The following is a 27,488-nucleotide window of genomic DNA, read 5'->3' on the forward strand; positions in this document are numbered from 1 at the left end:
CAGGGTGAGGATGAGGATTAGGTTTGGGGTTAAGGTTATGGTTAGGATTAGGGCCAGGGTGAGGGTTAGGATTAGGTTCTAGGTTGAGATTAAGGTTACGATTAGGGCCAGGACAGTTAGGTGTTGGGTGCGGTTTGTAAGGTTAGGTTTTGTGTAGCGGGGTGTTTTTTGAAATTAACAACACGTACTTTTTTATTTACTTCAGTGTATTCAGATGCTTCTCTACTGCTACTCCACTGCCACACCACAAAGTTCATCTTGTGAATGCAGAAAGAAGTCAAAGACCTAACGTTTCTGTTAGGAAGCTGAATGTCATATTTGTGTTTATTAGCTTGTACAGCAGTGGCTACACAAGCAGTCATGGTTTCTTTCTCGCTCGGTGGGGTTTTCACAGTAGCTCTATGATGCACTTGCGTAATGCACATTAATGCTGCACTGTATAATATTTGGGGATCTGGAGCCCTCTCTGGTGGAAATGTGTAATTGCACACAAGCTCCGGAAGACCGTTTTGTAATGTGGGCTGTGCTTCGAACCCCATCCGAGAGCAGATGAATCTGATGACTGAGAGAGAATTTAAAGAGAACTTGGTGAAGGACACATCTTCTGTCCATCTACTACGGTCATCATATCTTCATCAGTATAATGTGGATTTTGTATTTAAGATTCAGTCTTAAGGAAGGAAAATGTAGCATTGCTTGACTTTACACATGATTCCATGTAACTGTAGACAACAGTGTAGTGGTTCCTTTTAACAGTACAACCAAAAAACAGCTAGGAAGCAATACCTTACGCCTGTACATTAATAGTAGCACACAATGAGCAGATAAAGACAAAATGTTAATCACAACTATTTATAATAATTAAAACTTTGCTAAAATTACATGAGTGTGACTGGCCAACTCTACTTTATCTACACTTTATCAATCTACATTGATAAAGCAATTTATTTGGGGGATCAACTTCTTCATCATGAAAATCAAAAATAAAGCAAAGAAGAATTGTACTTTTCATATGTGTAATAATACTAATAATGTGTTTATTATTATTTTTAATTATGTGTGCAATAACTCAGAGGTGTAATAATTTGAACTGCTTTATACAGTGTGCTTCATATTTATTATCACAGTTTATCACATATTTATTATCTGCCACTTACTGTATTTGTAAGAATTTAAACATGTACACATTGCAAGTTTCTCTTTTTTTATTTATTATTATTAATTATTAAAGTGTTTATTCTTTTACATAAATGGTTGCAACTGTAACTGCTGCAACTTCCCTCTGAGATCAGTAAAGAATTCTGATTCTGATAAACAACCACACAACTAAACAACATCACATGATTTCATTGAAAGCTAAAGTTCTTGACTAGAGTCGTATAAATTCTCCCAGTTTCTTATTGTTGACTGTTTTGCCTTGTTAAGCGAAGCTGTATGTCATGATTGGCTCCTCCCACTCCATGTGCTTTTGGTTTTGGTCTTCCATGTGCGTTTGTTTTGGTTCACGCCCCTTATTTTGTGACTCCGCCCCTGATTGTTTTCACCTGTCCCTCGTCTTCCCGGTGTCTTGTTTACATTCTGTGTTTGCCCTTTGTTTTGACTGGTCTTTGAATCTCTGTTTGGTGGATGTTGGCTTTGTTGTTTGTTCTGCTCTGCTTGTTCTGTTGGATTCTGGTTTATGTCATGTCTGGTCCCCGATCTATCCATGTTGGCTCATTGACCCTGGACTGTCTCTGGACTGGGATTTGCCCTTAATAAATCTCGCTTATCTCAGCACGTGCGTCCGCCTCCTCGCTCCACGTCACACTGTAAGAGATTCCGTCCGAACTACATTTTGAAAAGGAGATCCAGAATGTCATAGCTGAAAGCTGTGGGGTGATCCGATGTTGCAAGACAGTTTTCTTGGTGGCTGGAAAACCTGCCATCAACAACCTTCATGAAAAACCTATTTTTGAATACTGATAAGCACTGTTTTACATTCTTGCCATCCACGAAGCGTTCAAGATCTTAGGAATTTCTTAGAATGCTTCGGAAAACCTTTGAGCCCCTTGAATACCACATTTCTCTATTTCCAACTTTTGCATCACTTTGCTGTAAACTGGTTTTCTTCTGGCTACGGATGCAAAGCTGACAGTGACAGTGCGTCCGACTAAATGTTCCCCGTTGCATTTTAAACACGATAAACGTACTATCGATTGCTTGCTTGGAGCAGAGAACGCATTCTGCTGAGAAATATATTGCTTTCCGATTGGGTTGAGACTCCAATTCGTAGAGTATATTTCCATTTGCCGGCAGATTTGAGTCTAATTGAAAACAAAATGATTCAAATGAAACAATAAATGGGGGCCAGGCAGGTGAGAAGGGCGAGGACTTCATTTGCAAAAATCCATTCCAATGAGTTTCTTTAGGAGGTGCACAGCGTACTGGCACAGTAGCACTGGGAAAGTAATTACTTTTGCTCTAAAATAGTTTGTAGACAGAAAAAAAAACTTAAGACTTAACAACTGACAGTATAGTTTATGTCCGACTGTCGTGGTTAGTCTGTCATAAGCTTTTCAAAGAGGGAAAATATGAAAAAAAAAAATTTCCACTCCAAACTGCGGTTCATGTCCTCAAACCAGACAAATGATTAATCACAGATTAATTATCTCCACAAAACCTAATTGCCGGCATATGAAACAAATCCCATATCTTCTCATTTCTGACGTCTCATCTGTTGCCGTAATTGTCACGATCTCGGAATGAAATGCATGTTTCACACTGTTGGTCCTTTATTCATTGCAACTCCTCTCTAATTACCAAAGCCTGAATAGTGCTGCCAGTTCTTGAGTTGCGTCTGTTGCCCAGCGAGACGCGGTACATGCTCAGAGTAGAACAGCTGGGACTCTGACCTGGGCGGCGATTATGCACAGCTAACACTCCAGGATGCAAAGTAAGGGTTCCTTTTGTTTCAGCTAATGTTATGGTGCTGTGGGGTCTGAGCTCCAGTTTGGGCTTCAGCCTTTTAACCACTTATGACGCTTGTGTGGTTTTATGAGCCAAATTTAGGTAAAATTCACTCTCACATGATCATTTCAAATCCCTCAGAATTACACAGCTACTGTGCTTCAAGATAAAACACATCTACACTCACTGGCTACTTGTTACCTTGCTAGTAAAAGGTTGGACCCCCTTTTTCCTTCAGAACTGTCTTAATTCTTCGTGGCAGACTTTCAACAAGGTGTTGGAAACGTTCCTCAGAGACTCTGGTTGGTTATTTGAGTTCCTGCTGTCTTTCTATCATCTGGAACCAGTCTGCCCATTCTCCTCTGACCTCTCACATCAACAAGGCATTTTCATCCACACAACTGACCGCTCACTGGATATTTCCTCTTTTTCGGACCGTTCTCTGTAAACCCTAGAGATGGTTGAGCGTGAAAATCCCAGCAGATCAGCAGTTTCTGGAATACTCAGACCAGCCTGTCTGGCACCAACAACCACGCCACGTTCAAAGCCCCTTAAATCCCCTTTCTTCCCCGTTCTGATGCTCGGTCTGCACTTCAGCAAGGTGTCTTGACCACCTCTACACGCCTAAATGCACTGAGTTGCGGCCGTGTGATTGGCTGATTAGCCATTTGTGTAAACAAGCAACTGAACAGGTGTACCTAATAAAGTGGCCGGCAAATGTGTATAAAAATGGTAATTCCTACAAATCATAACTAATTTTCCCTTCATACCAGGAAAACCTGTATCAGGCAGGGTCTCTGAGCAAGCTGAGCATTTCCTCTCTATGAGTCTCAGCGAGGTTTGAAAGAACAGGTCAACAAATAACAAATAAAAACAAAAAACAAATGAATATAAATTTACCTTTCTGGAAGACTGTTTTCTGGTTAATGTTATACCAGAAATACACACTATTGTGTAGAACATTCCCTTTGGTGTCATTTCAAATTTACATTTATGTCATTTGGCAGATGTTCTTTTCCAGAGTGACGATCATATTACACAGTTAGGAGAAGGTGGTGTTAGGAGTCCTGCCCAAGAACACTTACTGGTATAGTGTAGTGTGTTTACATTTACAGCGTTTAGCAGACGCTCTGATCCAGAGCGACTTACAAGAACTGCTTTGTCTGTCTAGAGAAAGTATCTTTGTTAGTTACCAGTAGGTTAGAGAGGAAGACGGTCCTGAGCTCAGATACTGCTAGAAACACAGTCACTGTAGATACAGAGAGAAAAGGAGCAGAGCTGAACTCAGAACTCTGTGCTGTACAATACAGTAAACTACAAAACACAGTGCAATACAATAAAATATATATAAGTGCAGCTTATAATTCAGTGCTGATTTAAGTGCTGTGTAAAGAGACGGTCTTCAGTCTGCGTTTGAAGGCCGTGAGAGACTCTGCTGTTCGGACAGCCAGGGGGAGTTCATTCCTCCACGCTGGTCTTCCACGCGCCTTGAAGGATGGCGGGTCAAGCCGAGCTGTACTCGAAGCTCGAAGGGTCTTATGGTTCAGTTCGAGATTTCACCATTGGCATCAAGTCGGGAGGGGCTGGTCTGTTTCTGGCTTTGTAGGCCAGCGTTAGGGTTTAAATCTGATGCAGCTACAGGGAGCCAGTGAAGGGAGCGCAGCAGTGGGGTGACGTGGCTGAACTTGGGAACTTGTTTACCCAGGCGGGGCACTGAACCCCAGTCTACAGCATAGAAGGCAGATGTGTAACCCACTACACCAACTATTTCAAGACAAATGAAAAAATGGCATTAGGAAGGTTCTCTGATCTAGCTGAGTGTTTTTACTCCATGACCAGCCCAGATGAGGGTGGGTGGTGGGAGAGGAAACCTGATTATTGTTAATATTATTGTGGCAGTTATTAAATTAGATTTTGACAGAAGATCAGGCAAAAACAAATGTTATTATGTTACAATATATGATGAACTGTGCTTTATATGACCTGGAATATGAACTAATAAGATATAAAATGTCAGTGGGGAAAATGAGAGTATTGGAAATTGGTAAATGAGAAACTGGTAGTCACCACAATCACAAAGCTCAGGTACATCACAGGTACATCATACCTCTACTCACCTCATGACTTCGCTTTGATGTTTACGGCATTTTTACTCTCTCCTCACTGGTTTAACTAGTAAGACCTGCTAACCATATCGAATGAATGACATCCTTAAACAGGAGGTAGCTGGTGAGAAAGATGTCACCTCTGCATGAGGACAGCGGGTTTATCTCCCTGTAACATGGTATAATGAGTAATCAGCGTGAAACGCGAGTCTCTGGAGTGAGTCTAAAAGTACAAGTAAGCTCTCAGTTGTTTCCTGCAGATAAAAATATCTACAGTTACAACAACAACAACAATAACAAAAACATGTATTCAGATCTGTGTCTGTATCTGTTTTGAATGCAGTAGAATGAATCTCTTCGTTCTGAATAATGCAGCCGATTCACATCTGGTTACATCTCTACTGCACGGAGAACTCAAATACAAATCTATTCAAAATAACAGAGCAGTTGTTGCTGTTCTGCACTTCTCTAGTTCCTGGATTTCTCTGCTGTGAAACGATAAAATACAGTTGGAACACGGACTGTTTATGATTTATGAAATATAAACTGAATTACCCAGATCGAATAGTGAGGGGCACATGTGATTCAGCATCTACGTTGTAGTGCTGTCGTATATATAGTCTTATTAACGCATGGAAATGAGATCCTAATGCGTGGAAACGACTTAGTAAGGCACGGGAATGAGGTCATGTCCTAAGCCGTGGCCACACATTAGGATCCCGTTCCCACGCCTTACTAAGTCGTGGCTGTGACTTAATTATCTTGTTTCCGTGCCTTACTGAGCTGTGGCCACGCATTATTTTTAATTATACAGGATGTCACCAATGGGACTCCATCCAAATCTGTCAAAGTGAACAAACTTATATATGGCACTTTTGCTAATTTTGGCACAATTACTACTTATTTTCTAAGAAAAGAATAAAAATATAAAATGCGCTCATCCTTCTGGGTTGCAGGAGCCTATCCCAGCTGTCACAGCCAGGATGCACCCTGGATAGGCCGCCAGTCCACCGCAGGGCAGACAAACAGACAGACACACATACACATCCACACACACATTCACACCTAGGGGTAATTTAGCGTGTCCAATTGGTCTGACTGCATGTCTTCGGATTGTGGGAGGAAACCCACACAGACATGGGGAGAACATACGGACCCCACACAGAAAGGACCCTGGATGCCCGGCCGGGGAATCGAACCCAGGCTCTTCTTGCTGTGAGGTGAGAGCGCTACCCACTGCGCAGCAAATAAACACCAGTTGTGAGTTAAAATACAGTAGAGAACATGTTATTTTATTTTTACATAGAAAATCAACAAAATACGTCAATTGACCAGGGGTACCCAAACTTTAGCATGTGACTGGACAGTAAACGGAAATGACAACACAGAGATGATACTCCATCTCTAGGTAATGGCTGTGATCTCGTGTTATGTACACTGAGGCAGCTGTATCAGCATCTGTAATAAAGCCCAGTCTTACCTCCAGAATGCAAAGGGGTTCCACATAACAGCACAACACCCTGGCCTTCCCTCACGTTCACAGCGCTTCTGGGCTGGGTTTTGAAGCTCTCTAGATCTATAAAACAATAAACACAAACCTAGACATCAGACACTGTAACAGGGAGATTTGAGCACTGTTGCAGGTAGAGCACCATCATTTTGCGAGGCAGTGGTGGCGACAGCAAGAACATCAGACTGCCGGAGCCAGGTCGACTCTTTAGCTCCACTGAGTCACCTTCTATCTGACGGCTGATTGCTGCTTTTGTAATGTGAAATGGACTTCAGCATATGGTGGGTGTGTCAGAATGCAGCCCGCTGTGCTGACTGCAGGATTAGCTCTTAGGGACGGATAAAGCGGGGGGCGGGATGGAGGGAGCGGGGAGAACAGCAACTGCTCTCCTTCTATGCCAGAGAGATACACCAGCATTATTATCACATAAGCCCTAATCTTTACACTCTGGAAGCATTATCTTCCTTGTCAATGAGGTTCTGGGCTGTTCACCACCTTCAAATTAACAGAGGAGTAAAAAGAGAGAGAGAGAGAGAGAGAGAGAGAGAGAGAGAGAGAGAGCGCTGGTAGTCTGAGTGGGCGATATGGCAAAAACACAACACTGTGACACTGGATTTACAATGCAATTTACAGTATGGTGCAAAAGTCAGAGACCGCCCATCATTTATTTACTTTCCAGTCCAAATAGCTACACATTATTCATTGCTTCAGGAGATACTTCTCAGGATATTACATATGGGATAATCCAGCTGCGTAAGGAAGGAGAAAGCCAAAAAAGTTCATAAAAATAATTAGAAGCTACAGAGAAAATGGGGCCCCTAACAACCACCTGGAAGAGCTGGTAGACACCAAAACTGCCCCATCAGATGAACAGCACTGAAAGCTTTGATCTCTGAGAGAGAGGAGGAAATCAAGCTGCTTCAGATCTGAAAACATCCACAGGGGTTTCTGTCCATCCTTCCACTGTGAGGAGACCACTCAGCGCTGTGGGTCTGAAAGGACGTGTAGCTGATCAAGAAGAACCTCACTGAGAAAAGGAGACGGACACATCAAACAAAGAAGCTGAACGATGGACTGACCACCCCAGAGTCCAGACCTCAGCACCACTGAATGGATTTGATCACTTCAGAAAATCATCAACCAGCTTCTCAGACTGAGCTTTGGAGGTGTGTCTACAGGTTCTTTGAGGAGCTGAAAGTGAGTCTCCTGAAAAGAATGGAAGCTGGAATGAAGGTAAAAAGTGGACACACGAATACTGAACAAATAAATGATATTAAGTTGCTGAGGCTTGTCAACAAAATGAGTAACTTTTATTTAATGGCTGATTTTACTGGAAATTAAATAAAGGACTTTTGCAGTTCTGTAGGTATCAGGACACTTTGTTTCTCAGGAGCTGGAATAAACAAAATGCATCAACATAACAGTGTTGCTACACCTAAAGAAAGCCTAGCTTAAAAATGAACATAATTGTTTTTAATTCAAAATGAAACAGTAAACTATTAATAAATATATAATAAAGTAGTAAAATTAGATCAACACAATGGGCTGACGCGCTATTCAGCTTATGCAGTTACTATAAACTGGCTGCTGTTGGTCAGAGGCTCGTTTTTAATGATCTACACCGTTAAAGGGGAATTCCAGCATTTTTAAGTACTCTGCATAATTAAATCTTTGGTATGTGAACAAAGTCATTCAGAGTGACAGGAACCAGGGGTCACAATGTCTACAACAAAAATATAGCCATTTTGTTTAATATCCAAAGCCACCAGTGAACCTACACCAGTCTTCTGAGTTCTCATATGGATTCTTTAATAATAGAATAATAATAATAAATATGACAAAATACCCACAACACCCTGCATGTACCCCTCCACCATGAACACATTTAAAATGGCATAGGCCACAATCTTCCCCAAACTCAAGACTAAATCAATGTCTCAGACGTCAGGCATGGCACACTATGACGTAATTTAACACAGCAACACGATATGTTTATTTAATATTTATTTAATATTGATTTAAGCAATTGAACATGAGAGAGAGAGAGAGAGAGAGAGAGAGAGAGAGACTGTATTATTGTGAAATAACATCCCAGCTGTGATCTGGTGGCTGTAGTTCATCACAGCCGTGATGTTATTGGTGATAACACGCTCCTCGAGTGCTCTACTGCTTTAATACAGCAGTTAAATAAATACAGTGAGAAATTAATAAACTGGCCGTGAACGCTGCGTTTAATATGTTTCAATGTTCAGCTCCTTCCTCCTAATTAAAGCTCTGAAAAGCTGCTCAGTGGGGACGACGGTTTGGGAATTTAGTGTCGTCTCGTCTTCAGAGTCGGACCAAATCGGCTGTCGGTCAGACGTGATCTTAACACTGTCCGTTTTCTGTTTGTGGGAAAGGAAGAAGTAGAAAATGGCTTGAGCGTCTCCTACAGCTCTCAAAGTCGTTGCTTAGCAACAGCATCTTAGTGGAGTGATACAGTGAAAACCTGTGATGTTATGGCGAAATATCAGCACAGTTAGAACGCTTTTCAACCAATCGGCTTGCGTAGCCGGGACTAACTGTTGCATAAATTTGTTTAAAGTGAGAAATTCCACTCCTATAACTGCCTGAGTCATAGTTGCCATCATCACAAAGCTCAGATACGAACTCTGTATTATACCTCTACTCACCTCTTGACTTCGCTTTGATGTTTACGGCATTTTTACTCTCTCCTCACTGGTTTAACTAGTAAGACCTGCTAACCATATCGAATGAATGACATCCTTAAACAGGAGGTAGCTGGTGAGAAAGATGTCACCTCTGCATGAGGACAGCGGGTTTATCTCCCTGTAACATGGTATAATGAGTAATCAGCGTGAAACGCGAGTCTCTGGAGTGAGTCTAAAAGTACAAGTAAGCTCTCAGTTGTTTCCTGCAGATAAAAATATCTACAGTTACAACAACAACAACAATAACAAAAACATGTATTCAGATCTGTGTCTGTATCTGTTTTGAATGCAGTAGAATGAATCTCTTCGTTCTGAATAATGCAGCCGATTCACATCTGGTTACATCTCTACTGCACGGAGAACTCAAATACAAATCTATTCAAAATAACAGAGCAGTTGTTGCTGTTCTGCACTTCTCTAGTTCCTGGATTTCTCTGCTGTGAAACGATAAAATACAGTTGGAACACGGACTGTTTATGATTTATGAAATATAAACTGAATTACCCAGATCGAATAGTGAGGGGCACATGTGATTCAGCATCTACGTTGTAGTGCTGTCGTATACCACGTGTGGTTTATTTTAACGTTGCATCCCTGTCCTTGTACAAGTAGAGTATGTTTAATATCACGCTGGCTCACAAATATCACTTAAAAGTGTCAAATTAGTGCATTAGACCAAACTACAGACCATGAAAACTGTTAATAAATAAATAAATAAATAAATAAAGGTGTATAAGCACACCTTTTCTGAGTTTCTGAGTTACTGTTTACATATGGAATCTTCAATGATGATAAAATAGTGATAAATCTGAGGAAAAAAAAAAGTTTTCTTTGGGGACTATTTTGCCTCACAACACCCTGCATGTGTCCCTCCACCTTGAATAGGATTTAAAATGCACATTTTAGGCCAAAGTCTTATCACTTCTCAACACGTCCAGCTAAAACAATGTCTAAGACATCAGGCTCAGCACACTGTGATGTAATTTAACACAATAACGACGGCATATTTATTTTTATTTTTACTTCTTTTTCTCTATTAATATTTGTAAATAACCTGTCTGCTCTGCTTAGTAAGTCAGCTATGTGTGCGCTCGCCAAGATAAATTCCCCGCATGTGTGACATGCTCGGTGAAATAAAATGATTCAGATTTCTCCGACTCTATTCGTAAACACGTCCTTTAATGACTCTTCTGTGAGGGAGCTTTTAGAGGTGGACGTCTGGTTCCCTTCACCACCGCTGTGAACAGTTCTGACTCCATACCAAACCACTTTGAATGACTTTGTTTACACCTTAATCGTTTAATTATGGAATAAATCTTGAAAAATCTGTGGAGTTCCCCTTTAGGTGGTCTAGAAGTACTGACAGTACCCATGATAAACTCCTACACATACTCCTCAACCTGGCCTGATATAAAGCATGCTCTCTAATCATGGCAGTGAAGCCGACAGTGACCACGGCCCACGCCTGCCAGCTTCGCATCCTCGAGCAAACAGCCGAGCCTGGAGCTCCCCAAGCCAAACAAAAGAAAGTCAATGTGACCGATAAGACAAATTGGACGGGAGGTGGTGCGATGGTGGACTCAAAAAGCAAAGAAAACAGCAGGATTAGTTTGAGGGTGGTGGAGGGACTCGGGCTGGCTCGGCCTAATGAGAGATTAACCACTGAAAGAAAGAGACGTCCTAGACCGTAACGGAGGAGGAAAAGGGAGCAGAGTCACAGAGGCTGAGGCTCCGGGGCTGATTAATGAGCTCTCGGCCTGGAATCTATACGGCCCGGCCCATGCGGCGCAAAGTTTTCCGAGAGGCCAGGCACCTCTACAGTGGCGGCGCGTGTCTGGGTGCTTTGTAATGAAGAACATTAATATCAGTCCAGATACGGAGGTCAAGCAGGTGAGGCCAGGAGCTGGAAGCTGATGCTGCGGGATTCTATCTCTGTTTCTTGTATTGATTTGGTATGAAGTTATGAAGTGGGCATCGAAACTAGCGAATTCAGCTTTTCCATTCAGGTTCGCACCATCTGCGGTCCATAATGTTGTATATAGTTGAAAGCTTAAAGCAAGACGTACAGAGTTTCTATACGCCTCGTTAACAAAGCGCAATCCAAACTGCTGGCGAAGCGATTTGCTAACAAGAAAAAGAGATCAGACCCTTTGACATGACCGCTGATTTATTCAAAGTCGTCCAAAATAACAAGGTCTCACCTCAATGGCAGGTAATGAAAGCTGGCAGTAATAGCGCCCTATTAAAACCACCACTCCCCTTCAACTGCCCAGTGATCAATAAGGGAAATAAATGTCAAGCGGCTCCTTTTAACCAATCCTCTGAAGCGAGATTCATTATCCTACCCATGAGGATAGTGGCAGCCTGTCTCCTAAGGGGAGAGTGGGATGCTCTCTTTGGCCTGAGAGCTGATCGATAGCGAGGCGACATGATGTGGAGAAAGCGAGAGAGGGCAGAGGAACCTACAGGACCTGCGCTCTCTGGCAGGAAACGGCCCTCAGCAAGGACGGCTCTTATCTCGTCTCGCCTCCGAGACGAGGCATGAGCCTCAGCACAAGCTCATGAGCTCAAAAGGTTAAGAGCAGCTACGAGTAAAACCTGCTCCGATGAGTCAAGTAGGAAAATTGTCTTGACTCGTTTGATTTATCGTCTCGCCGAGTGTTTGAGGTGAGCGCTTCGACTTCTGGCGGAAACTGGTTTCCCGGGAAAAAAAACACAAGCTTTGACAGCCCCATTTAGAAAATATATATATATAAATTTCCTTTGAATACCTCTACGCTTCGGTGGCTTTCTGACAGTCCCGTGGGTGGTGGGCCCCGCAGTCTGGGAAACACCATCTTAGGAGCATGGCAGCATGAGTCAATTGATCGTTCAAAGATTCCGTTAAAGTTGGCAATGCGCTGACTAATGGGAATCGATGGTGGAGTCTGAAGCTAATCAAACGCCGCTCCACCCTTCTGAGCTTGTTGTATTTGACATCCAGCTCGATTCCGCTTTCTTTCGCTGAGAAATCTCATTTGCTGCCTTATAAACTGAACAGCCACGAGAGATGAGCGAGAAACGGCTTATACACCGAAATCCAGCCAAATGAACACCCACACATACAAGTAACATGTAGCCCAACACATCTCCAATCCCAGCACCTCTTCAGAGCAATGGAAATAGTTTCCCCACTCTACGAATATCTTTCCAGTCCCAAAGCTGATCCAACTAAACAGCTAATCAAAGCGATAGTTCAGTGAAGAGAAAAAAATCGAATGTATATAATTTTTCTCTTGCAAGTTTAAGTGAGGTTTCTGTACATAAGCATCGGTATAAGTACGTCACACAGTATCAGAAACCAAATAAGTCTGAGGTGCCTTAAGAAGGAATTCCACCAATTTTTAAAAAAATGACTGCATAAATAAATGCTTCAGATCTAAACAAAGTCAGAGTGGTTTGATGTGAAACGTGCTGTTCTTGTGGAACTTTGTCACAGTGGTGGCGATAGGAACCAGAGGTCTGAAGAGGTTAATGCCTCTACAAGCTGCCTCACATTAAGTTATGAAATAAAGCAGTTATGAATACACTGCCTCACCCCTGAGACATACTGACTTGACAACATACTGAATATATTTAAATCCATTCATAGTGGAGAGTACAGACACATGCAGGTTCACTGGTGGCTTTGGATAGTAAAGTGGCTATAGTTGTGCTGCAGCCATGGCAGCTCCTGGTTCGTATCACCACCGCTGTAAAGTTCCTTTACAATAAACCATTTCACATGAAACCATCACACCTCATCCGTACCACTTAGGCCTACCCCTCACGCCTAAGAAGTAGTGCGTCCCAATTTTGCTTGCGAATGAGGGGTAAGGTGAGGTGTTAGGGCTGCACAGATTTAGGGGTGGGTGATAATAAATAATTGCCCCCCCTCCTCTTTGCAGGCATATGATCCCTAAATGTAACTAAAGCCCAGCGGTGATGAGCTGAACTTTCCCCTCCTCTGCTGTCCCTGCAGACGGGCAGGGTCGCCTACAGAGCGGCGCTGGTAGCTGTTAATGAAGTGATGCTCTTTTATCTGAGGGTCTCATTTCAGAGGGAAGATCTCAACCACTACCCTGTAAGTCCCAAGGGGCAAGGTGGCACTCGAAAACAAGGGGTAGAATAAGAAATGGGATGTGGCCTTTGTTCAAATCTCCATGAAAGAGTTACGCAGATATTTTGAAAATTCAGTGGAATTTTCCATTGAACAACTTTCACCTTTGCACGAATTGGCATGCATGCTGACCGATGGCCATAGAAATTACTTGGTGGCCACATTAGCTTCAGTCTAAAACTAACGTAAAGCGTGTTTTGGCCAATCAACTACATTTGGAGGAAAACTGGGAAAGGGGAAAACTGAGGAAGTTCGATTTATCACTTTAACAAGGCAGTCCTTTGTTGAAGTTTGTTTGCAGGGCCAGGATTTGGAACAGCAGCACTGTACCATGCGGTGCTTGGACACAAAGCTCCAGGGCTGAGATGGGGAAACATTAAACCCATTCTACTCACATGCAAACTGCAGACTGGCTCTCTGGCTCAGGATGGTTCCGCGGGTGTTGGAGGCAGAGCACTGGTACACCCCGGTGTCTTGGTCCCGGTCCAGCCCTTTAATGATCAGGTTGCCTCCAGACATGCGACGCCTCTCGTCACCACGGAGATCAATGAGCGTCCCGTTTAGAGACCATCTGCAAGAGACGCAAACACAATCAGTTCCCGTCTCACGAGAGTCGCGACCGCTGGCATTCATCACCTGCATCGATTCCATCAACCCAGCTTCATTATGCTGGCAGAACAAAGACTGAATCAAAGCTCACGGATCACACTTGAGTCTGTTCTTTAACATTGTATGACAAGATTTACATAGAAGTAGGACCTGATGAGGCAAGCATACAAATACCCGTCTGTAATGAACAGTAATGGTTTTAGAAACGGATTTGTAAAGACGAGCTCAGAGCTTCGCATTGTTTCTATTTCAATAAGACTCCAAGTATTCATACTGGGTTCGGAATACATTCCAGAGGCATTTGAATGGTAATTTTGCCATCTTCCGTGTGTAGGCCTGCATGCTGAGTGACGCAATGAGTGTTTACAGTCAGATATTATTTCAAATTAATCTCCTTTTTCCCCCCAAATGAAGCAGATAAAGAAACCATGGCATGTTTGGGTCTAGCATTACCTTTAAAGAAGAATCTTCACAACTTCTGCCTAATTTTATTGTTATGATGTGAAATGCTCTGTTCTAGAGAAACTTAGAATCAGAATACTTTATAGTGGTGATGATAGGAACCAGACGTGCGTCTCTAAAAGCTCCCTCAAAGGAAAGTAACACATCAAATGGTCATGAATATTCATTTCATTAACGGCTGGCCTAAAATCAGTCAGATTTACCCCTATTTTACCACCGTCAGCGTTCCATATAAAACTCAGAGGATCCATGAAGGTCTACTGGTGGTTTAGGTAGTAAACAACGTGGCTGTATTTGTTTCACAGATATTGGTAAGTTTCTCCACAACGGCCCATTTCACATCAAACCACTCTTGACACCTCAAAAGTTTAATTATGCAGCAATTTTGAGAAAAAAAAATGTTCAGAATCACTGCATAATTAAACAAGCTCCCTTTTAATAGCAGCAAATGTATTCTGACAAGTGAGTCTGCAGCTGTTTGTTATTAGCAAGGTGTGTTCATTGCTTTCACAATGCATGCAAAAATAGGCAAGTGTAAAGTGTAGCATCTGTTCTACGTCTATATTTCATTTTCATATCTGTATCTGATGGCATGAGGTCCAGCCAAGAGCCAGTTCAAGAAAAGCAGGTCATGAGGCTGCACCGTGATCATCACGGCAATATTTAGGATTATAGACCCACATTTAGACTCCAAAATGTGCTTTTCAAATGATCATGGCTTATTATGATTATATGGACTGTTGTACTGAATTAGTTCAAACTGCTGTCCCACAGTAAAATAAATAAACTAATAAATAAAAAAATAACACTTTTAAAAATTAAGAATACAAAAAATATATTATGATCTACGTAAACCCAAAACATTTGTTGATTAAAGTAAATACACTCGCCGGCCACTTTATTAGGTACATTAGGTAATCTATCCATCATCTGGAACCAGTCTGCCCGTTCTCCTCTGTCCTCTCACATCAACAAGGCATTTTCGTCCACACAACTGACCGCTCACTGGATATTTCCTCTTTTTCAGACCGTTCTCTGTAAACTCTAGAGATGGTTTAGCGTGAAAATCCCAGCAGATCAGCAGTTTCTGAAATACTCAGACCAGCCCGTCTGGCACCAACAACCACGCCACGTTCAAAGCCCCTTAAATCCCCTTTCTTCCCCGTTCTGATGCTCGGTCTGCACTTCAGCAGGTCGTCTTGACCACCTCTACATGCCTAAATGCAGTGACCTGAGGCCGTGTGATTGGCTGATCAGCTATTTGTGTTAAGAAGCAATTGAAGGTGTACCTAATAAAGTGGCCAGTGAGTGTATATACAAAACCATTATCTATAGGGTAATTTCAACTGGGAGGTGTCCGTTCCAAACCCTAACCCCTAAATTACACTTGTTTTTTTTTTTTTGTCAAGATTTTTAAGAGATCTTTTACTTTGAAAGTGAAAATTTAATATTTAAAACCACAATGAGATTAATCTTTACATAAACAATAAATAAATAAATAAATAATAAAAAGAAATACACCTACCCACCAACTTTGGTGTTTCTAGGATTTACAGTCTCTGCTCCACATCATGTTTTTTAGGAGAAAAAGAATAATAAAGAGAAAAACTCGAGCAAATCCATTAGGGTCCTATGCACTGAGTGCTTGGACCCTAAAAAAAACAAAAACCCTTGTTCAAAACAGTAAAACGTCACCCAAAATGGAAATACCTCATTAAAGTACAGATACACAAAAGAATTACTTAAGTACAATAACGAATTACATTTACTTCGCTACTGTCCACCACTGGAAAGGCAGACAATGGCGGTCAGTATTCAAGGCTGTAGTTGGATTTTTATTGGAGTTTTCTTGGTGTTGAATCTTGAGCTTGTGTGAACTGCAGAAGTAAAAATCATGCACAGAGAAAGAGAGAACTCTGGTTCTTTTGAGGAAAACTAAAACAAAGTTTGTCTGGTGAGTTTCTCCAGCAAGACTGGAGTTTAAGTCCTGAGCGAGGGCTTACTGATGCTGTTGATGCTTCGCTTGTTTCCAGCTTATGGAGGCGAATTTGAATTCTCACGCTTCACTCGTCCTCTGAAATAAAATAATCCAAGCGTAACTATAGTAACAGACATTTGAGGATGGAGCTGTATATGAAATTTACATTCAATGCAGTTCTAGCATGTCTTCTCCGAGAAACTAATGCATTCACATGGACAGCGGGCGACTGTAGAAGGTCACAGCTCAAGTCAAAGTCGACTCATAAACGATTTTGTCGAGTCGAGTTTGTAACTCGAGTCTGACTCATATGAGACCACGTCCCTGTTTCTCCTATGTGCTAGCATACCAGAGTTAATGGCACCAGGATGGTGGAGAAAGGAGCTGGAGCTGGGATGTCGGGAGAACATATGAGTGTTTTTCGAATTTGCATATTCATGCATATTCATGGTCCTCTGCACTCTTTATGAGGGTAAAGGTGTAAAGATGCTCCAAGGCCATTTTTCCTTGGCATAAAAATATGTAAAATGTTTAACAAATTAATTATTTAACATAGATGATTTTTTAATGGTTTGAATGACACCCTTAGGGTTTAGGGTTAGGGAATCAGGCTGAAAGAGAATCTTAAAAGCACAAAGCTTATTTTACACAGTGGTTTGTAGTTTTGTGTAACGGCTTTTTAAATTTTTCAGTGGCTGCAATGTCAAAAAAAAAAAAACTAAACTTACCATCGGAGCACTTCCTGAGCAGAATACTGCCAACTAATCTCTTCAACTGTAAAGAAAAAGCCACAAAGCATGGACCAACAGATAAGGAGCGCTCTCAAGAGACCAGGCTGTGTAAAGACCACATGCAAGACACTTCAGCTGCAGACTACATTGGAAAATGCACACTCCAGAAGAGAAAGGTCCAGCTGCAATTAGCTGGAAACCCATTTTCAGCACAGCACAGTTTAAAAGGGGTAAGGTAAGGAGCCCTAACAGCCCTCGGGAACAGAACAGTCTGGTGTGCTTCCCTAAGAAAGTACAACACAAGCCTGTTGAGTTCAGGTCTTATGAGTGGACATGCAGCAGCGGGATGGACAAAAAAAAAAACGATGACTAAAGTTTAAGTACCAAGGTCTGTCCCTTCATCTGGGACACATGGAGGAAGAGTTAAATCTGTCACAAATAATCAGCATATGAATAATGGTAATTAAAAATTTAATCAAGGGTATTTCATCTTTTTCATTTTATCTTGTGCAAAGTATCACAGGTAAACTGCCCAGATTGGCTGATTAGCAGTCTCACTTCCTAGTTGTCAGTTCTTAGTAGTATCAAGTAAACAAGACATCGCCCTCTAAACGTGTCATTAACGAACATCAAATACACTAATAGATGTTACTCACCGCCGCCGTCTAAACGCGTCGTTAACGGACATCAAATACACGAATAAACGTTACTCACCGCCGCCCTCTAAACGTGTCGTTAACGGACATCAAATACACGAATAAACGTTACTCACCACCGCCCTCTAAACGTGTCGTTAACGGACATCAAATACACGAATAAACGTTACTCACCACCGCCCTCTAAACGTGTCGTTAACGGACATCAAATACACTAATAGATGTTACTCACCACCGCCCTCTAAACGCGTCGTTAACGGACATCAAATACACTAATATATGTTACTCACCACCGCCCTCTAAACGCGTCGTTAACGGACATCAAATACCCTAATAGATGTTACTCACCACCGCCCTCTAAACGCGTCGTTAACGGACATCAAATACACGAATAAACGTTACTCACCACCGCCCTCTAAACGCGTCGTTAACGGACATCAAATACACGAATAAACGTTACTCACCGCCGCCCTCTAAACGCGTCGTTAACGGACATCAAATACACGAATAAACGTTACTCACCACCGCCCTCTAAACGCGTCGTTAACGGACATCAAATACACGAATAAACGTTACTCACCGCCGCCCTCTAAACGCGTCGTTAACGGACATCAAATACACGAATAAACGTTACTCACCACCGCCCTCTAAACGCGTCGTTAACGGACATCAAATACACGAATAAACGTTACTCACCACCGCCCTCTAAACGCGTCGTTAACGGACATCAAATACACGAATAAACGTTACTCACCACCGCCCTCTAAACGCGTCGTTAACGGACATCAAATACACGAATAAACGTTACTCACCACCGCCCTCTAAACGCGTCGTTAACGGACATCAAATACACTAATAAACGTTACTCACCACCGCCCTCTAAACGCGTCGTTAACGGACATCAAATACACTAATAAACGTTACTCACCACCGCCCTCTAAACGCGTCGTTAACGGACATCAAATACACTAATAAACGTTACTCACCACCGCCCTCTAAACGCGTCGTTAACGGACATCAAATACACTAATAAACGTTACTCACCACCGCCCTCTAAACGTGTCGTTAACGGACATCAAATACATGAATAAACGTTACTCACCAGCGGCCTTTAAATGTGTCGTTAACGGACATCAAATACACTAACGAGCGTTACTCACCACCGCCCTCTAAACGTGTCGTTAACGGACATCAAATACACTAATAGATGTTACTCACCGCCGCCCTCTAAACGTGTCGTTAACGGACATCAAAAACATGTTTAAATAATACTTTTATTTCTACTGAAGTATATTTGTGGATAAGGAAATCCACTTGGCACACTTTAGTCACAAAGTTATTCTTTCTCTTTTTACGTTTAATTGTTTAAGTTGGTGACGGTTTGTACTGCTTTGTGATTGGTTACACCTCTGAGCTTTTTCAGTTCCTATGCTGAAAAATGCTGTACGCACTAAGAAGTTTAACTTCAGTCTGCAGTTCTGGAAGTTAATCAGTACTTTTTTGGATCTCCTATTTTTATGTTAATCTTTTTTTATAATACTTGACTTGCTTTCATTACAGCATTTAGTAGATATCCTTGTGCGCTTGCTGACATGCATGTCAGTTTATTGCAGGTCTGTTTTTGTTGTAGCTCTATTTTTGAAAATCGCCTTTCACAAAAACATTTGTCTTTGTTCAGTTATTTTGCAAGTCAGTTTGTGTCGATGTGGAGCGATGAGGCGGAGTCCAGGTTCAAATAGCCAACACGAAGAGCAGGAGGGACAGACATATCAAAACATCGAATTCCAAACAGCACAAACAGCACAATACAATCAGCACATCAAACAAAGACCAACACAGACCAGGGCGAACACAGGGCTCATATGTCACAGGAATGACGAGGGACAGGTGGGAAACAGGTGGAAACAATCAGGGGTGGAGTAGCGAAACAAGTGGGCAGGACATAAAAGAATCAAAACAAAGAGGCACATGGACGACCAGAAAGCACATGGAGGAGTGGGAGGAGCCCTTCGTGACACAGTTAAACGGCCCATTCCTGTCAAAGTAGGTGGTTCTTTGCCACATCTAATGTTACCAACTCATCCCTGTAAACGATCTGGACGCTCGATTAGTGGCTTGACTTTTCAAATCAGCAGAGAAGCAGCTGTGGTCATGATGTAGCCTAAGGTAGACAGACATCCGTTCTGCTACAGAACCTAATCTTCTCAGGTATCACATGGAAGCACTGCCAAGTGCCTGTGTGTCACCGACAGTGCTTCTTTCCAAAACAACTGTCTTGATCTAAAGCAATAAAACCCGTTCTCTGTATACAAATGACTGGATTAAAAAAAAAAAAAAAAAACATCAAAATTATCATATGTAAGTACTTCGTATTTCTGGACATATGGGAATGGAATAAAGTCCAGTGGAATTCCTGGACAGGTCACAACCCTAAATGCATCAGACTTTCTGACGACATGAAGAAGCCTGGGCTGTGAGACTAGAGTTTAGGCTATTAAAAAAAAAAAAAGAAATGCTTAAAAACCATCATAAGGACTGATAAAGCACTGAAAGTCATCCAGTGTCTTGAGGATATAATAATTTGCCATAAACTGACATTGATTGATTTTGACAGGCGTCTGGCTGCGTTTAGAACAAAACAGGCTTTCTGATTGAAGGTGTGAATGTATTTTCTCTGTAGACAGTAGCACGCTGTCAGAGAGGCTCTGACGGCTGACGAGGAGGATACCACTCCATCATTCGTCTTGCTGTCCAGTACTCTGCGCTGTTTCAATCACTGCTGTCATGAGCTATTCTGACCAGTACGTGCTGACTTTGATTTGACCTTTGACTTGATTTTAATTTGACCTTGGACTCTGAAGAACACACAAAAAAAAGGAAATGTAAAACCATGAAGAAACCTAATGATGCAATCGGGGAGTTCTTGCCATCATCGGTCCAGGTCATGTGTCAGTTCGGCCATTCAAAATGTTCATAAATCCTCCAGAGCCGCAAAGATAACGTTGAAGCACCAGGAAGGCGCTTGCATAAAGAATGGCTCAAAAGCATGGTGGGCGCTAATAATCCCTCTCTTTAGAATTCAAGAAAAGACAAGATTGGTTATTAGCGTGAGGCTGCTGGTGTTACAGCTCAGAGAATGTGTGAAATGCTGATTTTAGAGGAGGAAAAAAGGGAAAAGAGGAGGAAAAAAAAAAATCAATATTATTCTTCTGCCATGGAAATCTAATGAGTGGGGAAGACAGCGCTGCTTTCTTATAAAAAGCAGCCATGACTGTGCCCAGGCTCCCGACAGGCTACAAAAGCGATGCTGTAGCCGTCTCTCATGCTGATTCTCACCTCATTATTATTTTATTTTCCGCAGCACGGCTTTGAGATAATCTGACTTCTTTAATCACCGTTTGAGAGACAGATGTTACATTCGTTTTAATTGACACCGAGACGTGCGCCCAAGAACTTAACTGTGAACCCGCGAGTGTGTTTTAGACCAACTGTGCTTCAGCTCCATTTACACAGACTAGGCTGCAATGGCTGTGTCTCAAACCGTCAAGCCTTCAGCTCTGATTGGGCATAACTGTTATCAGGCTTAAACGAACAGTTTGAACAGTCAAATTTACGCAAACTTTCCCTTCTGCACTAGAGCACTCAAAGCTGCACCAGTACAACCAGTACTGCGCACATTTAAACCATCCTAGATAAAGCACAGGCGTTAAGACTGCTGCTGCTGCTGCTATGGTGTGTAGCCCTGTATCATGAGACTACCACCACCATGCTTTCTTAGGATGGAATGCGGTGAAAGCTTTACGGCAGATGTGTTTTGACCCCTTTTTTCCAAAAAGGTCCACCTTTGACTCATCATCCACAGAACACTCTCCCAGAAGTTTTGGGGGGGTGTCTAGATTTTTTTTTTTTTTTCTTGGCAACCGCGGAGACGAGCTTTCATGCTCTTTTTGATCAGCAGGGGTTTGCGCCTTGCAGCTCCCCATGGATGCTGCTTTTGCACAGTGGCTTTCTTATTGTGGAATCAAACACATTGAACCTTCACTAAGGCAAGTGAGACTTGCAGTTCTGTAGATGTTCATCCCGGTTCTTTTGTGATCTCTCGGTGACATTTTGGTAGGCCAGCCACTTCTGAGAAGGTTCACAGTTTTCTCCATTTGTGGATGATGAATGTGGCTCACTTTAACAATGGCTTTGTAACTCTTCGTCACAAAAACTGTTGACCTTGTTCCGCATCTGTATTAGAATTTTTTTAGAACCATGTGCTGCTTTTTGGGAGCCTGCTTCTCATTGCCAGACAGGTTCTGTTTAGTGATGTTTAGGTGCAACAGGTCTGGCAGTAATCATTTCTGGGTGTGGCTTGTGAAATTGAGCCCAATAGTCAATTGAATTTAGTCAGCTGGTCGATTTACTGGTGGTGATTATTTTTTCAGACAGGACCAGGTAGGGCTGAAAACTGGGACGTTCTGTTAGAAGAGAACACAAATAAGGATGAAGAACGGTGTCTGATACTGTGATACTGTGATATATTTAGACATAATCATGATGATGAATTCGATACCATCCAGCCCTACTTTTGTCCATCGTCGTAGTTAATAGCAGGACTGTCACAGTTCTCGAGTAACACTGATGACAAAACAATCACTGATTAAATTGAACCTTCATGACAGATCAATCATTTTCATGATAATGAATAGCCTGAGGGACATTTATATGCATTTTCTTGGCCACATACTGTTCTATTTTTTGGTGTTCTTAAGTCTTTTTAAAGCCTTCCTAGCTTATATTTACCCCAAATTTATTTTGTAGTCTTTGCAAGTTTTATTATTCTTCACTTCAGTCCATTTTCACCATTGATTACTCAATTAATTGTCAAAATGATCAATACTCTATTGCTAAAGGACAGTGACGGCCCTAGGTAACAGTACATCATTCAGCATCCATTATTCATTAGCTGTAGCTCCAGTGCAAATCTACAGAAACAAACTTTGGAGAGCAAACATGCTTTGTCCACCTATATATCTAAAAACCTCTTCTTCTTTCGGCTGCTCCCTTTAGGGGTCGCCACAGCGGATCATCTGCCTCCATCTTGCCCTATCCATTGCCTCCTCTACTTTCACACCAACCATCTCCATGTCCACCTTCACTACATGCATAAACCTTCTCTGAGGTCTACCTCTTCTCCTTCTACCCGGCAGCTCCATCTCCAACATTCTTTGCCCAATATCTCCACTATTCCTCCTCAACACATGTCCAAACCATCTCAACCTGGCCTCTCTGGCTTTATCTCCAAACTGCTCCACCTTCACCGTCCCTCTGATCTGCTCATTTCTAACCTTGTCCATCCTCGTCACTCCCAACGAAAATCTCAGCATCTTCATCTCCGCCACCTCCAGCTCAGCCTCCTGTCTTTTAGACAGAGCCACAGTCTCCAAACCGTACATCATAGCAGGACGCACTGCTGTCTTGTAAACCTTCCCTTTCACTCTTGCTGCTCTCCTTCTGTCACACATCAGCCCTGACACCCGTCTCCACCCACTCCATCCTGCCTGCACCCTCTTCCTCACCTCTTTTCTACACTGTCCATTGCTCTGGATGGTTGACCCAAGATATTTGAAGTCATCCACCTTTACGACCTCTACTCCTTGCATCTTCACCTTTCCACCTGCCTCCCTCTCATTCACACACAAGTATTCCATCTTATCTCTACTGACCTTCATTCCTCTCCTCTCCAGTGCAAACCTCCACCTCTCCAGATTCTCTTCCACCTGCTCTCTACTCTCGCCACAGATTACAATGTCATCTGCAAACATCATGGTCCATGGAGCCTCCTGCCTGACCTCATCTGTCAACCTGTCCATCACCATTGCAAACAAGGGGCTCAAAGCTGATCCCTGATGTAACCCCACCTTCACCTTGAAACCATTTGTCACTCCAACTGCACACATCACCACTGTCTCACTATCCTCATACATGTCCTGCACCACCCTAACATACTTTTAAGCTACACCTGACTTCCTCATACAGTACCACAGTTCCTCTCTTGGCACCCTATCATCTGCCTTCTCTAGATCCCCAAAGACACAATGCAGCTCCTTCTGACCTTCTCTGTACTTTTCTACCAACACTCTCAACACAAAAATTGCATCTGTGGTACTCTTTCTGGGCATGAAACCAAACTGCTGCTCACTGATCTGGACCTCTCGCCTTAGCCTTGCTTCAACAACTCTTTCCCATACCTTCATGGTGTGGCTCATCAACTTTATACCTCTGTAGTTACTGCAGCTCTGCACATCACCCTTGTTCTTAAAAATGGGGACCAGTGCACTGCTTCTCCACTCATCAGGCATCCTCTCACTCTCCAGGATTTGGTTAAACAACCTGGTTAAAAAGTCCCCTGTCTTCTCTCCTAAACATCTCCATACCTCCACAGGTATGTCATCTGGACCAACTGCCTTTCCATTCTTCATCCTTTTTAAAGCTACCCTCACTTCCACCTTACCAATTCTCTGCCCTTCCTGATCCACTATCTCTCCCCCCCGTTGTCCTCCTCTCTCTCTCGTTGTCCTCATTCATTAGTTCTTCAAAGTCCTCCTTCCATCTACTCAACACTCTCTGTTCACTCACTAGAACATTTCCCTCTCTATCCTTTATCAGCCTAACCTGCTGTACATCCTTTCCAGCTCTATCTGAAAACCAAAATCTGTAAACTTGACTTTTTTGCCAAATATCACTTTAAAACTTATTTGTAATGATGTTGCTGCACTGATATGTTTCAGTTTACATCAGGCGGTGAAAGAACTGTTACATTTCTAAATGTGGCAGCTATTTTCTAACAGCTCGCTCCTCCTCAGGCCTAACTGTGACCATGCGTAACCGAATGTCCACTGTTATACATTCACAATGTATCGCTGTCTTTTGCGCCTGTTAGTTTGGAAATAGAAGTGCCCACTTCTTGTAGGCTCTGTCTGGATGCTAGTGCTGAGAGGAGGACCAGTGGAGCTTCACTGAAAGTAATAGAGGAGGACAGGAAGCAGACTGAGCTGATAGGGTGGCTGAGTCCTCTCTGCAGGCTGAGAAAAGCTTTATCAACCGTTCAGCAGGAGGAACGTGCTCACTTACATGCGCACACAGAAATAAACCCACCACTGCCATAGCTGCACCGCTCAATAGTTAAATAAGTGAAGAGTAAACAGTTGTAGTGCCTGTTTATTCATTCCTCCATTCAATTCAGGGGAGCTGAAAGAGCGCAGATGACGCAGATTTGGTAATAGAGCCTGGAGGAGGCTACTTAATTAAGCTATTTTCAGGCAAGAGCTGGCTGATGTACCCTTGTCCACAATTTGATGCAAGTCACATATTTCATGACATTTAGCATCAGTTTCAGTGTAGACATAGTCCGCTATCTGAGATGCCCAATGTGCTCCAAAGGATCGTAGCCAATCCAGCATGTGGCTGCTTTAAGGCTACGCTAAAACTTTGTCAGACAGCATCAGTCACCACTGACAGCCAGGCATATTTTACTGGACCAAGTATCTGCTATAATCAGGCCAAAGTTGTGACCTTTACTTTGTAATTTCTTACTTTTCTACTTATGTCTCTGTTTTAGAGGTGATGTAAACGGCAGTCTAAATGTAAGCAGTTTGGAACTACTCCAATGAAAACTTGTAGTATCTGCAACTTCAGTGTTTCCACTGTGTTTGAATCATATTTCACCTTAAATATGAGAGAGTAGCTATTATGCTTCAAGTCTATTTTCCAACACTTGCTGCAAGCCACACACCACCATAAATGCATACAATACAGTGAAGTTGGGACGTTGTGTAAAACATAAATAAAACCAGAATAGGATGACTTGCAAATCCTTTACAACCTATATTCAATTGAATACACTACAAAGACGAGATATTTAATGTTCAAACAGATAAACTTTGTTTTTTGCAAATATTCACTCATTTTGAATTTGATGCCTGCAACACGTTCCAAAGAAGTTGGGACAGGGGCGTGTTTCCCACTGTGTTACATCACCTTTCCTTTTAACACTCAATAAGCGTTTGGGAACTGAGGACACTGATTGTTGAAGCTTTGTAGGTGGAATTCTTTCCCATTCCTGCTTGATGTACAGCTTCAGTTGCTCAGCAGTCCGGGGGCTCCGCTGTCGTATTTTGCACTTCATAATGCGCCACACATTTTCAATGGGAGACGGTCTGGACTGCAGGCAGGTCAGTCTAGTACCCGCACTCTTTTACTACGAAGCCACGCTGTTGTAACACGTGCAGAATGTGGCTTGGCATCGTCTTGCTGAAATAAGCAGGACGTCCCTGAAAAAGACGCTGCTTGGATGGCAGCAGATGTTGCTCCAAAACCTGCATGTACCTTTCAGCATTAATGGGGCTTTCACAGATGTGCAAGTTACCCCTGCCATGGGCACTAACACCCCCCCACACCATCAGAGATGCTGGCTTTTGAACTTTGTGCTGAAAACAATCTGGACAGTCCTTTTCCTCTTTGGCCCGGAGGACACGACGTCCATGATTTCCAGAAACAGTGTGAAATGTGGACTCGTCAGACCACAGGACACTTTTCCACTCTGCGTCAGTCCATCTCAGATGAGCTCGGCCCAGAGAAGCCGGCGGCGTTTCTGGGTGGTGTTGATATGTGGCTTCGCTTTGCATGGCAGAGTTTTAACCTGCACTTGTAGATGGAGCGACGAACTGTGTTCACTGACAGTGGTTTTCCGAAGTGTTCCTGAGGCCATGTGGGAATATCCGTTACAGAATGATGTGGGTTTTTAATGCAGCGCCGCCTGAGGGGTCGAAGGTCACGGGCGTTCAGTGTTGGTTTTCTGCCTTGCCGCTTACCTGCAGAGATTTCTCCAGATTCTCTGAATCTTTTGATGATATTATGGACTGTAGATGATGAAATCCCTAAATTCCTTGCAGTTGCACGTTGAGAAACGTTGTTCTTAAACTGTTGGACTATTTGCTCACGCAGTTGTTCACTAAGTGGTGAACCTCGCCCCGTCCTTGCTTGTGAACGACTGAACCTTTCAGGGATGCTCCCTTTATACCCAATCATGACACTCACCTGTTTCCAATTAACCTGTTCACCTGTGGAATGTTCCAAACAGGTGTTTTTTGAGCATTCCTCAACTTTCCCAGTCTTTTGTTGCCCCTGTCCCAACTTCTCTGGAACGTGTTGCAGGCATCAAATTCAAAATGAGTGAATATTTGAAAAAAACAATAAAGTTTAACCATTTGAACATGAAATATCTCGTCTTTGTAGTGTATTCAATTGAATACAGGTTGTAAAGGATTTGCAGATCATCGTTTTCTGTTTTTATTTATGTTTTACACAACGTCCCAACTTCACTGGAATTGGGGTTGTACAAAACACAGTAACGGCAACATTTTTAGTTAAATGGGGTCATAATGCCAAACTCATGAGAGGAGCACAGACCTGACTGCCTTTATCGACATGCGTCTGACTTGCGAAATGATCATACGATGTGGAAACAAGTGGAGATTTGGGCATAATTGACAAACCAGTTTCAGTGCGTGAAGCCAAGTGCCAGCCTACTAGTACCTCATTTACATATAACACACCCTAATACATGCAGAGCCAGTAAAATTACATCATTTATTG

The 27,488-nt window shown here is 42.5% G+C and overlaps 1 protein-coding gene across 1 annotated transcript in view; it reads right to left on the bottom strand.

Moving 5' to 3' along the window:
- Window positions 1–27,488, bottom strand: part of cntn3b (contactin 3b) — a 162,289-nt gene that overhangs the window by 83,057 nt on the left and 51,744 nt on the right. Inside the window, exons 4-5 of the mRNA XM_037535024.1 lie at window positions 13,806–13,981; window positions 6,532–6,627 (exon numbers count right to left, since the gene is read on the bottom strand). Of these exons, the coding sequence (XP_037390921.1) occupies window positions 6,532–6,627; window positions 13,806–13,981 (272 nt within the window). The remainder of the gene's footprint in view (window positions 1–6,531; window positions 6,628–13,805; window positions 13,982–27,488) is intronic.

The sequence above is a fragment of the Pygocentrus nattereri genome, chromosome 26 (genome assembly GCF_015220715.1).
Source record: "Pygocentrus nattereri isolate fPygNat1 chromosome 26, fPygNat1.pri, whole genome shotgun sequence".
In the NCBI taxonomy this organism is placed as follows: domain Eukaryota; kingdom Metazoa; phylum Chordata; class Actinopteri; order Characiformes; family Serrasalmidae; genus Pygocentrus; species Pygocentrus nattereri.